The 14,959-nt window shown below is 34.3% G+C and overlaps 3 protein-coding genes across 3 annotated transcripts; 1 reads left to right on the top strand and 2 right to left on the bottom strand.

Moving 5' to 3' along the window:
• Positions 1-1,806: 1,806 nt before the first annotated feature.
• Positions 1,807-4,250, top strand: LOC125610002. The gene is made up of 9 exons (XM_048781643.1): positions 1,807-2,133; positions 2,228-2,495; positions 2,689-2,803; positions 2,880-3,004; positions 3,152-3,233; positions 3,332-3,443; positions 3,531-3,694; positions 3,763-3,883; positions 3,960-4,250. The coding sequence occupies exons 1-9, from the start codon at positions 1,807-1,809 to the stop codon at positions 4,248-4,250; spliced, it is 1,605 nt and encodes a 534-aa protein (XP_048637600.1).
• A 1,212-nt stretch (positions 4,251-5,462) lies between these two features.
• On the bottom strand, positions 5,463-6,952 carry LOC106352018 (putative GEM-like protein 8). Its single transcript, XM_013791709.3, has one exon. The coding sequence runs from the start codon at positions 6,278-6,280 to the stop codon at positions 5,639-5,641; it is 642 nt and encodes a 213-aa protein (XP_013647163.2). The 5' UTR covers positions 6,281-6,952; the 3' UTR covers positions 5,463-5,638.
• Positions 6,953-11,143: 4,191 nt separating this feature from the next.
• BNAA06G26130D lies at positions 11,144-14,959 on the bottom strand. Its single transcript, XM_013788056.3, has 10 exons — positions 14,610-14,959; positions 14,258-14,492; positions 14,066-14,152; positions 13,792-13,961; positions 13,223-13,362; positions 12,888-13,059; positions 12,190-12,781; positions 11,995-12,107; positions 11,613-11,856; positions 11,144-11,515 (listed from the first exon to the last, which is right to left on the bottom strand). Exons 1-10 carry the CDS (start codon positions 14,810-14,812, stop codon positions 11,288-11,290), a joined length of 2,184 nt encoding a protein of 727 aa, XP_013643510.1. The 5' UTR covers positions 14,813-14,959; the 3' UTR covers positions 11,144-11,287.

Here is a 14,959-nt window from a genome sequence, read left to right on the forward strand (position 1 = left end):
ATCCAAAGAATTTTCTGAATTTTCTATTGCTTATATTCCTAGATCTTTAAAATTCCGTACGAATAGCCTAGCAAAAGGTGTCCGATCACGCGCATCTCGATCAGCTTTTGTAAATCTTTTTGCACCAAGTTGGCTACCCCACAAGCTAGCATGAGGGTGCCAAAAAAGAAAATAAAGCTGAAAGTGAAACTAAATATTCCAATGAACAAATTTATCATAAGTCCATATTTATGTGGATGTCTATATGAGACAAACAATTGTTTTCAGATAATTATAGAATATAGTCACGAAAATCAATCCTAAAATATATAATTTAAAAAAATCATTTAAACAAACCATCAAAATTTTCAATATTACACCAAATAAGAATATAAAGACCAACTATATTCTCTTCATGTATAATGTATTGTGGTAAGATTCAAACAAAATTAACTTACTTTACAGTAAGGAAAAATTAGATTTTTAATTCCAAATTTACAGTAAAAACATAACATTTTATAAAACTAAACAATTGACATAATAGTACAAAAATATGGAAAAAAAAATTAAAATACTATCCGCGCGTAGCGCGGACAAGAACCTAGTTGATCTTTTAATAACGGAGGAAGTATTAATTTCACATTTAAATTCAACGCATCTTGTGGTGGATGATGGGATTGTGAATTAAGGAAAACAGATGATCTATATACTATATTAAAAGGGTTATATGAGGAGTAGAGAGGATGTCCACATAGGATAGAAAAATCAACCAATCAGAGAACCCGAAGTTGCCACGTCATCTCATTTATTTTTTCAAAAAAAATGAAAAAACAATGCGAAGGAAAGGATCGAACCCGGGTTAGTATGACATAAATATAAGACAGTTACCACTAAGCAATTGAGACTTTCTTGAACACATATACAAGAATCACTAAGTATGTAATCACAAACTCTTATGTACAATTACAATAATATGAATTAAACTTTCAAGACTACGATACTCTGTTTTGTAAAAAAAAAAAGTAAGTGACTAAGCTAATATATTCTTTGAATGTGTGAGAACATTGATAAATATGAAAAATCATAGAGTTCTTTTCATGAGAATCCAACTAAATAAGATAAAAAACAATTAGAGTTACAAATATTTAATTACCATTTTATTCAATTTTGATTAATTTCAAATTGTAATAATGTATCTTTTTGGAGTTACAAAAAATAATGTTCTTTCTTTATTACACTAGCATTATATATAGATTCTATTTACACAAATAAATATATAACAACATAAGCTTGCTTTTCCCGATTTATATGAAAACGTTTTAAGTTATCCACCAAAACAAATTAATTAAATCAATCAAATTGTTAGAAACAATTGATATATAATCTAACTATACTAAAAGGCAAATACTAAGCCTTCTGAGATGGTCCACGTAGGACTAGAAATTCATCCAGTAAGAAATTAGCGTTCAGCCATGTCAGCAACGACTTGGTTCAAGTTGGGCTTCGGGTGTATTTTGCAACCCACTAAGTTTGGGCTTTTGTTTATTTTGGCCCACCTGTGTTGTGTTGTTACGGAGACGCAGAGACGGCGTAACCCAAATCCTTCTTCCCCTACCTTTCGACTTCCACCTCTTCCTTTCCCCTCCTCTGCAAATCCGTTTAGACAATTACTTCATCACTAATTGATCTAATCAAGACTTTGTTTCAACTCTTTCAATGGCTTCTTTTCACCTTCCTTTCAATTTTTCTATTTATATATCTCTTTTCTTAACTTATGTCTCCATTGAAATTATTCTCTCAGAAAAAAAAACTCAAGACACTCAACCGATGGAACCCACCGGTAACTCCTCCGACTCCAGTGACCGCAAGACCGGCAAGAAGATCGTCGCCTCCTCTGCTACTGTGAAACCAAATGGGAAGTCCATCGCTTCCTCCGCGATTGCGACGACTGATGTTTCATCTCCTGTTCCGGTGAAACCAAACGTTGCTACCGATCTCTCCTCCGTGCATGCAGACCAAGTCATGTTATTCCGAGATGTCTCATTCGGCCCACGCGAAGCGGAATTGAGGTTTCGTCTGATTCACTTCTGGGAGGCTCGAAATCCACTCACGAAAACACTCATCGGACAAGAAATGCTTCTTATCGATGAAGAGGTCAGTCTCAAATTTTTTTTATTTTTTCTATAGGTTTAGTATTGCTCGATTGAGATGGTATCTATATTAATCGATGCTTTGATATTATCTACAGGGGACTGCTATTCAAGGTTTTGTTCCAGCCGGACGGGTCGGGACCTTTGATCTGACAGATGGGGTCGTGTATAAGCTGAAAAACTTCTTCAGGTCCAGAAGCAAAGTTCAATATCGAGTTGCTGATCATATCGCCACCGTCTCATTCACCTGGAATTCTGATTTAGCGGTTCTTGATAACCCTCCGGTCCCATTTCCAGAGGATAGGTTCAGGTTCCACGGCTATGAGGAGTTTAGGGCCAACTGCGACTCTAAGGGTGACCTTTATGGTAAGTCTATTGGATTACTGATGTTTTTTAGCTTAAATCTTTAGATATATTTGATCACCTCAAACGAGTATTAGTCCGTTGAGTTTTGTTCGTTACTTAGAGTAATTGAAATATTTGAACAACTGATGAGCACTTTATAGTTACGTTTGATTTAGAAGTTTGATGTATGCGGATTTCTTTGATTTTATAACAGATTATGTTGGCCATATGAAGCTGGTGAATGGGCAGACTATCTCTGACCATATTGTTCTTGACGAGGTTGACATCTCAGAGAAGCGGCATATATGTGTTCATGTTCAGACACATGAGTAAGTTTGTCCATTTGTTAGACGTTTTCATTGTGAGTTGTCCTTAATATATACGGGATTGTTTCATTTTATGTAGTGGACCTGTGATGAAGCTCTACATATGGGACAAGGCTGCATCCGACTTCTGCCAGAAATTCAAATCTTATGGAGGCACCCCAAGCGTTCTGTTAGTCACCACTGTGAACCCCAAACACCTTGGAGGTTAGAATATCACTTATAAAACATCATGTTCATATCCATAACTTAGCTGTCGTATCACAAATTTAACTGTATTAGGTCTTTTTATTTTTATTAGCTGAGACAGAGATTATATTATGGATAGTCATCTTTATTCATACTTTTTAACAGGAACACTCGCTCTCACTACAATGTCATCATCTCGAGTGTTCATGGATGCTGATGTCCAGCCTAGCAAAGATTATCTTGAATGGTATTCATTTGAGAGCTCGGTTATTTTCATGCAAATTTTGCTTTGTCATTTTACACGATTTCATTTCTAACATAATTTTGGCTTCCTTTTTTCCTCAGGTTGAGCTCTAACTCGGACATTGCTAATAGGGTTGCTGCTGAGGTCGTTACCAAGCCTGAGACAGTGACTCTAGGGGAGATATTCTCTTACATCAAGCAGGAAGGTTCTAAGGTATATAAGAGTTGTTCTGTTTTTTTTTAAACATTCATTTCCATGCTCCTGATTATTGATGAAGATTGTTTTTTTTATACCATGAAGATTGCTTGGTTTGAATGCACAGCAACTATCGATGATGTTGTCCAGGGTTCTGCCTGGTATTACGTTTCTTGCGGAGGATGTAATAGTAAGGCAGTAAAAGGGCCTACCTCTCTGATTTGTAACAGCAAGAAATGTGGGAAAAGGGAAGTTACAGGCGTTCCTCAGTAAGTGTTGTATACAAATTTTCTTTTTCGTTTTGTCAGTACTAATAGTTAATCTTCTTTCATTGCAGGTACCTCACAAAGATCTCTGTTTATGATGAGAGTGAGCAAGCAGTTTTTGTTGTACTTGGTGATGCTGGCAAAGAGTTGACCGGAAAGCATGCGTCAGAATTAGTTGCCAGTTACTTTGAGGTAATTTCATACCTGACTATTCATAGCGTGATATTTGAAGTAATACCTATTTGATTTTGATTTTTTTTAACGTTAGTCCAATGCTGGTGTGGATGCTGACCATTGTGTGCCGGTGCCGCAAGCTCTACTTGATGCAATAGGGCAGAAGCGCAGATTCATTGTGAAGGTTTCCGACCATAACTTGACAGGCAAGACTCAAACCCTGACTGTCACCAAGATACTCCCGCCAGAAGCTCCACAGCCCATAGAACACTTGGAAGAAAAGGCTAATCCTTCAAAAGGCTTCGAAGATGCTGCGGGTGATATGGTTAGGAAAGCATCTGAGTGTCTTGAGTCAGGAGAAGCCAAGCGCCCCAAGAGTGGCTAAATCAGCTTCAGACTATTCTCTCATGCAGTGATTGTTATTGCTGCGTTTAATTTCTGTTTTTACGTTTACCTAAAGACTATGCTTTCTTTCGTTTCAAATATCAGACTTTGGTTCATTAGAGACTACTCCACTCACTTCATGCATGCTGAGTGGTCGTATTCTTTATTTCATGTTTGAGTGAAGACTTTGTTTTTTCTTTGTTTAAAATTTTGCTTTTGTTAGATATTTGCATTCAGTTTGATAATGACTTGAGTTGTTGGCATCATTGGAATTCATAATAATTACTAGCTTTGTAAAACATTTATAGACTATTTTGTATTATAACTGATGTAAACTGAAATATATGAACCATCATAATATGCTATGAATTATGATTGATGAATTATGATTGGTGTGTAAGATATTAGAGACAAAATGCATGTATACTTATTTTGAGACTGTACATATTAGTTTGTGTAATTTTTTTGATGACCAAGATTAGTTTTGTATAATTATATTTTATTTTGTTCAACCATAACTTTTTACCTCCGCTTTTTGCTTCGAATCGACCAACAAAAAAAAATCTTAGTATCATCTCCATCTTAATATCATCTCCAAATATATAAGAAGGAAACATGTTTTTATTAAGAATTTCCTAAATATAATATAATATCGCTCGATATATAATAAATTAATAAGGATAATGTATTCAAAGTAACAAAAGAAGAAAACATAATATTTGTCATTGGTGATTGAAGACGTAAATTTAGATCCGAATAAACTCTGTTTTAAAATAAGAAAAGTTTTTTTACATTGGCCTATAACAATAATTATTGCCTATTTACATAGAAAACAATGTAAAAATAAATTATATAGTAATAAAGTATATTATAAAAATTAAATAATACAGAAATAAAATATTAAACATGATTTGAATAATAAGTATAAAAAATGTGATGTTAAGATTAATAATATATTTTCAAACTAACCAAAATATGTAAAAAATATATATTTTGGATGATAACTAAAGTTTAACAATTTTTAATTCATTTCACATGTGTTCATCATCCCATACATATTTTAGATGATAAAAACAATAAATTGCAAGTTTTATTCATTTCTAATTTAAATTACTATTTATATTTTTATAAATAGATATAATATTGTAATGTAAATATTAAATACAATGCTATTTGTATAAACCCGGGCGTAGCCCGGGCAAAATCTCTAGTATCAGTAAATATATTCAGTTTCATGCTCTTGTCAACAACGGATAACAATAACATTAAAGCTCTAATAAAAAAAAAATGTTTGTACAATATTGTCTGAATTTCTAGGCTCTTTCCAAATTAACATTCTTGGATTGAAAAAATTAGAAATGAAATATTTTCTCTTCAACCTTCGGCTTATTATTGCTCGAGAGAAAGTGCTTGCTCGAGACAGTTGAATGCTTTATGGTAGCTCATGAAGCCCATGAACCAGAAGTCAAAGCCATCGACCGTGACTACTTCAATGTATTTCTGAGATGGTTTTTTTGTGTTCAGACTCTGGTCCACTCCCTTGATCTTGCACAAAGGGATTGACACTTTGTAGTGAACCCTAGTCAGATCTCCCTGAGGTGAAGCCACTTTGATAGATCTCTCACTGCAGAAAGCAATCTTCTTTGACGAGATGAAGAGTAAGCCTGCAATGGGACCTGCTGTTGTTGATAGGTAACATTGGTAGGCCTTGAAGAGTTTCTCTTCATTGTAGACTCTAAAGAGCCGCTTGTAGATCTTCTCTAAGCCTCCCATTTGAAGTATCTTAGCTCCTAGGGATAGCTTTCTCTTGACTGTTTCAGTTAGCTTTGGTCCTAACTTGCTTTGATCTTTAGTTCCATTGGTGAAGCTATTGGTTCGGAGAATCGATTTTTTCTTGCTTTGTTCAGACTTCTTGGAAGGAGTTGGGATTTGGAGCTTGTTGATGGAAGCTGGGTAAGGCAAGTAACCTGCAGGAGCAGTCTTGACTGCTGGTAATGCAAGAACTTGTTGGTGGACTGTGCTCAATGTCATCTTAGAGGATTGAGTAGTGATCTTGAGATAGTAAGAGAGAGAGAGAGATAGAGATTATGAGTGATGATGATTATGAAACCGTGTAGTGGGATGGCTATTTAAAGAATAGACAAGAGGCAGTTGAACAAAGCTTTGAATTGTTGAGTCTTGAGACCTTTGTGGTAAAGCATGAGTCATGTATGGGTCATCAAGGCATACATAAAGTCACTTTTTTTGGGAGGCAATAAGAAGATCAAGCATATGCTCTGATTTTCTTTATTGTTTTTTGAGAAAAAATGAATAAATAAAGGTTTTGCAACTACCAAATCCATGTAAAGACACAAACTGGTGAAGTAATCTCAAGAACTGGTGAAGTGTTTTAGGTTTTTGTTTCTGATTTACAAATAACAAAACAACTTAGCATTTCATTCAAATTGATGATCCGAATAACAATTTAAACTTAAAAGGTTTGATATTAAAGATGCCTAAAATGTTTTTTTTTTAAGAAAAAGTTTAAAAAGAAAAGAAAGATGATAACTCGGAATGACGTTAGTCTTTTATTCTTTCTTTTTTTTTGAAAAACTTTTATTCTTTTATAAGCTTTTTTTAACCTACAAGTTGGCAAAATAAGCTTCTTCTTTTTTTACTTTTCTTTTCTCCTTTTCTAATCTGTTTTTAATTTTTCACATAAATCTATATATATGTATAGGAGATGAGATATGTTTCCTATTTAACTGAAACACGAAACAAGATAAAATAAAATCAGATATTACGTAAAACTTTTAAAATAGGTGAGAGCGATCGAATAGAGCCATGCAGAAGGGGACGTCGTGGCTTTGGAGCTTTCTGCGTTGGCAATGCTACTTTCAGATGTCTTTATTACTTTAATTTCATGCTATGATAAGAAAGATCGGTTATAATTTATTTATTTCATATATAAAGCAATAAAGAAGAATGAAGAGAGTTAAATAAAACACACACAAAGGAGATCCATTTGAATTGGATCCCACCATATAATATACATGTTGTTTCATCAATTCGTCACCCATGTGATATTCACATGGTGTATATACCATATTAGTTTTAATGAAAATATAATATAATTTATTATTATAAATTTGCATGATGAAATTTAGTGGACATTGTATTTAGCTATCTATGATTATAAATACATGAATTTCGGAAAGTATAAAAGGTGAATGATTAGTTAGTTGTTAAGACATGAATGATTCCGTAGTTGTTAATAAGACATTTAAATTCAAAGAAGGAATATATGTCTTTTTTTATATAATTAAAGAAGGAATATAGTATGTCACAACGACATCTAAGATGCAAACTTTTTTTTTTGAAGTGGGTACGTAGTGTCGATTCTACCAAACCCTGAATAATCTTCGATGTCTTATCTCTGATATTATTAATATTATTTTTCTCATTATTGAGTCGTTGTACACAATATTTGGAATCAAATGACTGACAGTGATATTCTTCTATATCTGAATGGTTAAAACAGTCAATATTTATGCATTACCTTAAGCATCACCCATTGATCTTGTAGAATGGTTATTTTCAGTTTCAACTATATGTTAGTAATATTACAAACCATTCAGTTTCGAGCTTTATAGTCATTGTCCTTAGAGCATTTTCAATGTATTTCTCCAAATTTTATTTCAAAATGGTGTAACTCCAAAATGCAGTTAGTTTTACTCCAATGTATTACTCCATTTTTTACTCCAAACAAAATATTTATTTTTACATTTAGTTAATAATTGTTAGTAGTACCTTCAACTTATAAACATTTAACAATTAACTCAACTACTTTATGTTTACAAAATTTCTATAATAATATATTTTATTTAAATTCAATATTTATCATTAAAATACAACTAGAGATTATCTTCCAATTTCAATTCGTACAGATTTTATCATATGGAATTTTTCTAATTCAAAAATATTTATATGCATTAAAAGAACATAAAGAAAAAACAAAGTTTTGTTTTGTAATTTGAATTATGTATTGGGTCTTATTGTTTGTACATATATCAAGTTCAACAAGTACAGATGTTATCAATCAAAATTTTGACCCACAAGATTAAAAAATTCATCTATTCCGTTTGAATAATACTTCACCGATTTTGGTAGTTTCAAAAACAATTTACCGAATTAATTATTAAATTACTTATTTATATTATATTTATTTTATATTATTTATTTTTAGTTTTGACTTTTATGAGTTTATGCATATTTTATATAAACTATAAAGTAATCTTTTGCAGAGTATTATATTTTTTCATGTTATTATATTATTTTAAGTATGAAATAAAAATATTAAAGATTAAAATGACAATTTTATAAATATAAAAAGTTCAATTCCAAAATGGAGTAATGGATAAGATTACTCTATAAGTGGAGTAATCCTAGCCATTACTCCATTTTGGAGTTGAATATAGAGTGGGGTTGGAGAAGATTTTATTCCATAATTGAGTTTAGAGTCAAAAGTAGAGTAGGGTTTGGAGATGCCATTGGTCGGATAAGATATTTTGACTAAATAATATACGACCAATCGAATATGTATGTCGACTGGTAATTATATACTTGGGTGGGGATTGGGGAAATGGTTGATTGGTCAAAGAAAAGATACAAATAAATAAAAGTGAAGAGAAAAAGAAGATCCATAACAGAACATGACGGGTCACATTCAAATATGTAATTGTTAATATTTTTCGACGTGTGTGTGACGTAATTTGACATTATTAACAAAAGTTTATAAATTAGAAAATCAAAAGAAAGAAATGTGACGTGAGACGAGAGACAATTTGCCTTACCCTGAAAGAAATATCTGGTCGCCGGAGGACGATTCCAGGCTTTTCCGGCATGTACGTGGCTTGGCCTTTCCATGCACTCTCGCTCGTGCATTGTCACGCAGATTTTCTTAATTACAAAAATACTACGTTGACAAAATCCAAAATTGTATATTCACAGGTCTATACTATATACGTTGACAAAAACTTTTTTACCTATCCCTTTCTTATTAAAGGAGGAGCATTGATAAAAATAAACCTTGGCCTCATGTGTTTATTACATGAGTGCCATTTCCAAGGTGTCATCACCACATGCACTCTCACCAACTTTTTAAAAAAACCCTTTCTCAACTAGAATAATTACAAACAAATGCCACTGTTATTACATTATACTATATGGTTTTCGGATTTCAAAAATAACTTTCGGATTATGTTTATGGTAAGTCATTAATGCTTGATTAAATTCAGATTCCAAAAAAAAAACAGAGATTTAACTAAGGCAGCATATTAACTCCTTCCTAAGAGAGACTTTATGGTATGTTCGAAAATTTGGAAGTGTTTCATTTAAATAAGGCAACAAAATACGGTTTGATTGTGAGGCGATGATCATGTGGTAAGTCATTTACGCTTAAGTACAATATTTGATTCTTTAAACGTGCTACAACTAAGTTCTTTACGGTTTGAATTGATTATTTTAACCTGCACGAAAGTTCATATCATAACATGTACGAATGTTCATATCTAATCTTGCAACAAATAAACCATGTTTATCATAATACTAATATCAAATTGTTTATCATAATGTTTATATCATAACCTATACGAATGTTCATATCAAATCGTTTTATGATATTTTTAATTCAGTTCATCGAAAATAACCAATTATGATAAACACTTAATGCTTCAAAATGTTAAGGAAACACAATTGAATTGTTAATGTATTCAAGGAAACAAAATTCAAAAAATTGAAATACTTACCTTAAACGATCGGGAATATTTCTGAAATATATTTTGCGTGACCAAGAGTGATTTTTCTTACCTATTTCACGTCCAGGCATCACGCAATTTATAAAGCAGGCAAGTGGTATATACGGTATTAATTTCCCATCATTAATATCGGTTTCAGAAATAGACTCGTAGTGAGGAATTACAGACATAGTATTATGTGTTTTACAGTGTTGGCAAATTAATTGGGGACAAAGTAATCTATTGTATTTATTGTATATACAATAGATTATGAAATGCTGATATTATATGTATATTTTGCTAATATTTTCATATTTCATAATAAGACCGACTTAAGAAGGTTACTAACATTGATGGATTTTCCAAAATTGTCTTCGACCCCACTGGTGTTCCAGAAATTGATGTTTTACGATTGAGGTAATACATGCATTCACATATTTTGTTAAATAATGTTTTTAATTTCTCAAGATGATCTCTTTGCTATTGCTCATAATAGGATTGCAAACGAAGACTTCTGAAGGCATTATTGACAACAGTTATTTTGTCTCTATTTTTCATTTTCTTTTGTTTTCTTATACATTGTTCCTTTTATATTTTATTAGACTATTGTTTATGTTTCATTTAATATTATATTTATAATTTATCCGCATGCAAACAAATATACAATTTAATTTTAAAGTCCATCGCATATAAATTTATATTGACATACTAAAATTCTTAGCTATAATCCGTACTTTCTTACATATATTTTTCTTACTATGACTTTAACTTTTATTATGTCTACATATTAAAAGTTATAATACTTTAAAAAAATTCTCCCTCCGCGCAGGGCGCGGGTTATCACCTAGTATACTGTATTCTCTTTGTCGTATCATAAGTTCGTAACTAGACACTTATCAGAATATGTACTTGATAGTGCAATTCTTTTTTTTTTTTTTAACATGAGAATTTGAGAAACAAGTATAAAATGAATATCTGGTTATCAATAAATTGTTCAAAATCAAAATATATTACATCATTTCCCTAGATCGCTACAACTGAATTGCGAGTGAACTAATAGTACTTAGATTTCATCTAATAGTTACTGTTGACTGTTGTACCATATTATATATACTCATAATGCAGTAACTCAAATGGTTCCATTGAAGAAACGAGTTTTACGTGTTTCATATTTCCGAATAAACCTGAACAATTACTGGAAAAAAGAAAGAGAGAAAACATCTGCATGATGAAACAGAGCCAATGCGCGTGAGAGAGACAAGTATCATTTCTTCTTCTTGCTTTCATCGGCTCTAATGAGCTGAACCGGAGCTGCTGGCACCCTAAACCACCATTCTCTAACCCGCCTCTCTAACCGGTCACTACTCGCTTTCCTCCACCCAACTTCCCTCGTGAACCACTCTACAAACGCCATCGTTATCAAGTACTTTACCGGAACAACCGCCAAGATCACTGCCACAATCACAAGCGATATAGCCGATGTATCCGTCGCCTGAAAACATACGACAGAAAAAGAGACAAGAGAGTTATTATGTTACCCGCAGAGACCATTTTATCTTAAGCATCATCATGTTTCGATAACGTTCTACCTGAGGAAGAATTGCGAGCGTAATGGCTCTTATTTTGAGGAGACCAACGTTAACGGTTTGAATTAGCGACTCAAATTGGCTGACTGCGTCTTGTAGTAGGAGTAGCTGCTCCACTGCGTTCTTACTCGGTGGAGCTTTGACTCGAACGGCTTTTGGCTCTTTCCCTTTGTTGAATTGCTTACGCCATAGCATTACCATAGCCACCAGGACTAATACCAATGGTAGTATGAAACCGATCCACCCACTGCACAACATAAGAAGATCGTTGATGTCATTACACTTACACAGCAGATTAAAACATAGCATCATCACTTTCATGAGTTATCATGTGTTGGAACTCTATCATCCTTTGTCATCATGTCTTATAAAGATGAAATCATACCTGATTATCAAATAGCTCACCAAGATCACGAACACTGTCGATTTATAAGGCTCTTGCCAAGATGCTAAGAGTTTTATGCGCAAGGCTAGTTTGATGAAAGGGAGTAATAGTTCCTACAATGAGATTATTGGTTAATATAGTAACAACGGAGACAAAAACAAAAGTTAAAGATGAATGGAAAGTATCTCGTGATACCTTCATTACTGCAACATTAGTGTCAATTCCTTCTACTTTCACTTGTTCCACAGTCGCCTGAGCAGCTTCAGCTCTGTCGGTGTCTAGGATGGACTGTTTCAGAGCTATCTCCAATGGACTCGTCTCCCCAACACAAAAATCCCCTACGATTGTCATTTCTTCACCCATATTCGTACTAGTTTCTAGATTCAATCCAAAATGCTCAAGCAATATGAGTGAGACTGGAGATAAGTTTGAAGGCCATTTCATATACTGAACAGAACTGACATCAGACAGAACATCGGTGGTTATGCGAGAAACTCGTCTGTATAGAGCTTCTAAGACCATGTCTCCACCAGGAAGGCTTTCTGCTAGGTTGAATATAAGCAATGTTTTGTATTGAGAAGCGAAGACTTGGAAAGCTTCCTTTATTGCACGGTAACGGAATATGCCAAGGATTGCCCTTGCAAGTATTTCTGATCTTTGAATCCCTTTAAAGTTGTATTTTCGAATGAACCATTGCACACGAAGGATCTCCAGACATATACCCAACCAGTAGTCTCGACGAGCATTTCCTTTAAACTCCGTAAATTCAAAATATACCGGCTCTGGCCTGTACATACAAAAGAAGATAACGCAAAAGGAATAATATATCCAAGATATTGTGAATGGTCATTAAACAAGAGATCAAAAACATTGTATTTCACCAGCACACGTACACTATAATCGATTTGTACATGATGGCTTTATCGAAGATACGAGCACCCAACGGGCCTGTCAACTCCGGTTTGATGACCTGTTTTGTGTCTTCAGTGAGATCATATCGCATGGGCTTATCACCACCACCCATTGAATCAAAATACAGGGCACAGTTGGTAAGTGTCAGTTTTCCTACAAAAGGAAATGCTTGATACTTGTTAAAACGGAAACAAAATAAACCAACTTAAACCACGATTTTCGGGTTCTCCTTTTTCTTAATGTAGATTTTATTGCCAATTCAGAAGGTCAGCATAAATAAAATGTGATATATGCAGAGATATCTCCAGAAGTTTACCAGGCCATGCTGAGATGCCCACGTGTTTGAAAACTGGTAAAACAGGATTGCCACCATCTATATCAAGAACTATTTCCCCCTTGGCAAGCTGAAGACTGGCAGCTGAAGGTCCAAGAGAGCTTTTAGCCGCCTTGAAAATTCTGCAAAATAGAAAACGGGTGAGGAAAAATAAAAGAGAAACTAGATATTTGGAGGAAATAAACATCCGCAATCAAATGTAAAAAAACATGGTTTCTCTGTGGATCGATCTCATTCTAAATCAGACCCGTGATATCCAAAAAGATTCATACTTGTTCTGATATCACTGATTGAACCACCGGTATAATTCAACTTCAACTCAATATTAGTTAACAAGCAACAACACAGTATTGACATTATATGTTGCCAGCTAAGGAATCATGAGTGTGCTTGATGTAAGAATAGAGTAAAAGCGATGCTAGAGAAGTAAAGCGAAGTTAAGTACAAAAAATGACATGAAAAATACGTTTGATAACACTGTCAGATGGTGCAACAAGTCAACAAATGCAGAAAAACAAATTGAGGAACTAAAGAAGGTGGTTTGTTCATACTTGTCAAGTGTGCGGATGTACTTGTCATAAACGAGAAAATGAAGCCTGTGGCCTGAAGAGCTAGTCAGTGCATCAAAAAGATTATGTACGGTGATTGCATCTGCAATGGCAGGACAAACCGGAGCGATTCTTGCAAACGCCTCCTGTCCAACAGACTTTTTCTCATCAACCTATTAAGCATAGCATATTTCCAGGAAGAAAAAGAAAAAAGCCTGTTAGTTCCTTCCAATTTTGACTAACGCATAAACAAAAGAAGTCTAAAGATGGAAATAACCTGCATTGCCATAGATGTGGGACTTGAATAGAACAGAGACCACCCGTCCTCATCCTCAGAGTCCTGCGTGGAGGGAGACACTGCATCCTAAAATTGGAAAATAAGATATAATAAAGCATCATCATTCCAAATATCTCTAATATTTAAAGAAGAAGAAGGAAAAATCAACAAGATAGAGTTCTTTCTTCTCACTTTGCTCTCATTCTCACTAGTGACACTGGGAGTCTCCCAAGCAAGCATCATATCAAACATGAGCTGACGAAACTCTTGATCGCTTAAGTAATTAGGCTGCTTCATTACTTGATGTAGAGCCTGAAACGAGCAGAACTCGAGAAAGTTCCTCGCGTACGTCAAGAGCTGCTTAACACTCTCAGGCAACTCTACATCAAATCGGTGCTGCAAATCTTGCGTTGGAATCTTGAGGATACTGTGAACAATCGCCAGCACGAAAACAAATCCTAAATCAATCAGTTAAAAGATGCAATCGCCAGTATAAACAAACCTAGGAGAGATCATATGGATGGAATGTGTTCGAGGAAAATACATTGAACAGCGGGAGACGACGGAATTGGCGAGAAGCGAGAGCTGAGGGATTGGTTTCGGGGAAGCGATAGGCGACGGAGAACCATCTCCGTCACGACCGGCGGAGGATTTCTTGCGGTGGAATAGAGATTTCAGAGAGTTCTGCTGGTTTCTCATGAAACTCTCCAGCATTCCGACTTTCGCATCGCCGCCGTCTTCTTCCATCGCGGAATCAATCGGATAAGGATCGTTAACCTAGAACGCCTCTCAGATTACTCCTTTCTTCCTTCGAGTGCAAGCTTCGCAGATTCGTTAGTCACGCAACTATCTATCTCTATTGAGAGTACTGTGAGAGATCCTTATCCACGCTTT

This window comes from Brassica napus, chromosome A6 (assembly GCF_020379485.1).
Source record: "Brassica napus cultivar Da-Ae chromosome A6, Da-Ae, whole genome shotgun sequence".
In the NCBI taxonomy this organism is placed as follows: domain Eukaryota; kingdom Viridiplantae; phylum Streptophyta; class Magnoliopsida; order Brassicales; family Brassicaceae; genus Brassica; species Brassica napus.

Excerpts from the sequence above, each read along its gene's own strand:
- LOC125610002 (XM_048781643.1), top strand. The coding sequence starts at position 1,807 with ATGGAACCCACCGGTAACTCCTCCGACTCCAGTGACCGCAAGACCGGC. Across the intron at positions 3,005-3,151 it reads GAACCCCAAACACCTTGGAG|GAACACTCGCTCTCACTACA; the intron begins GTTAGAATATCA and ends ACTTTTTAACAG. Across the intron at positions 3,884-3,959 it reads TAGTTGCCAGTTACTTTGAG|TCCAATGCTGGTGTGGATGC; the intron begins GTAATTTCATAC and ends TTTTAACGTTAG.
- BNAA06G26130D (XM_013788056.3), bottom strand. The coding sequence starts at position 14,812 with ATGGAAGAAGACGGCGGCGATGCGAAAGTCGGAATGCTGGAGAGTTTC. Across the intron at positions 14,153-14,257 it reads CTAGTGAGAATGAGAGCAAA|GATGCAGTGTCTCCCTCCAC; the intron begins GTGAGAAGAAAG and ends TTCCAATTTTAG. Across the intron at positions 13,363-13,791 it reads TACATCCGCACACTTGACAA|AATTTTCAAGGCGGCTAAAA; the intron begins GTATGAACAAAC and ends TCTATTTTGCAG.
- LOC106352018 (XM_013791709.3), bottom strand. The coding sequence starts at position 6,280 with ATGACATTGAGCACAGTCCACCAACAAGTTCTTGCATTACCAGCAGTC.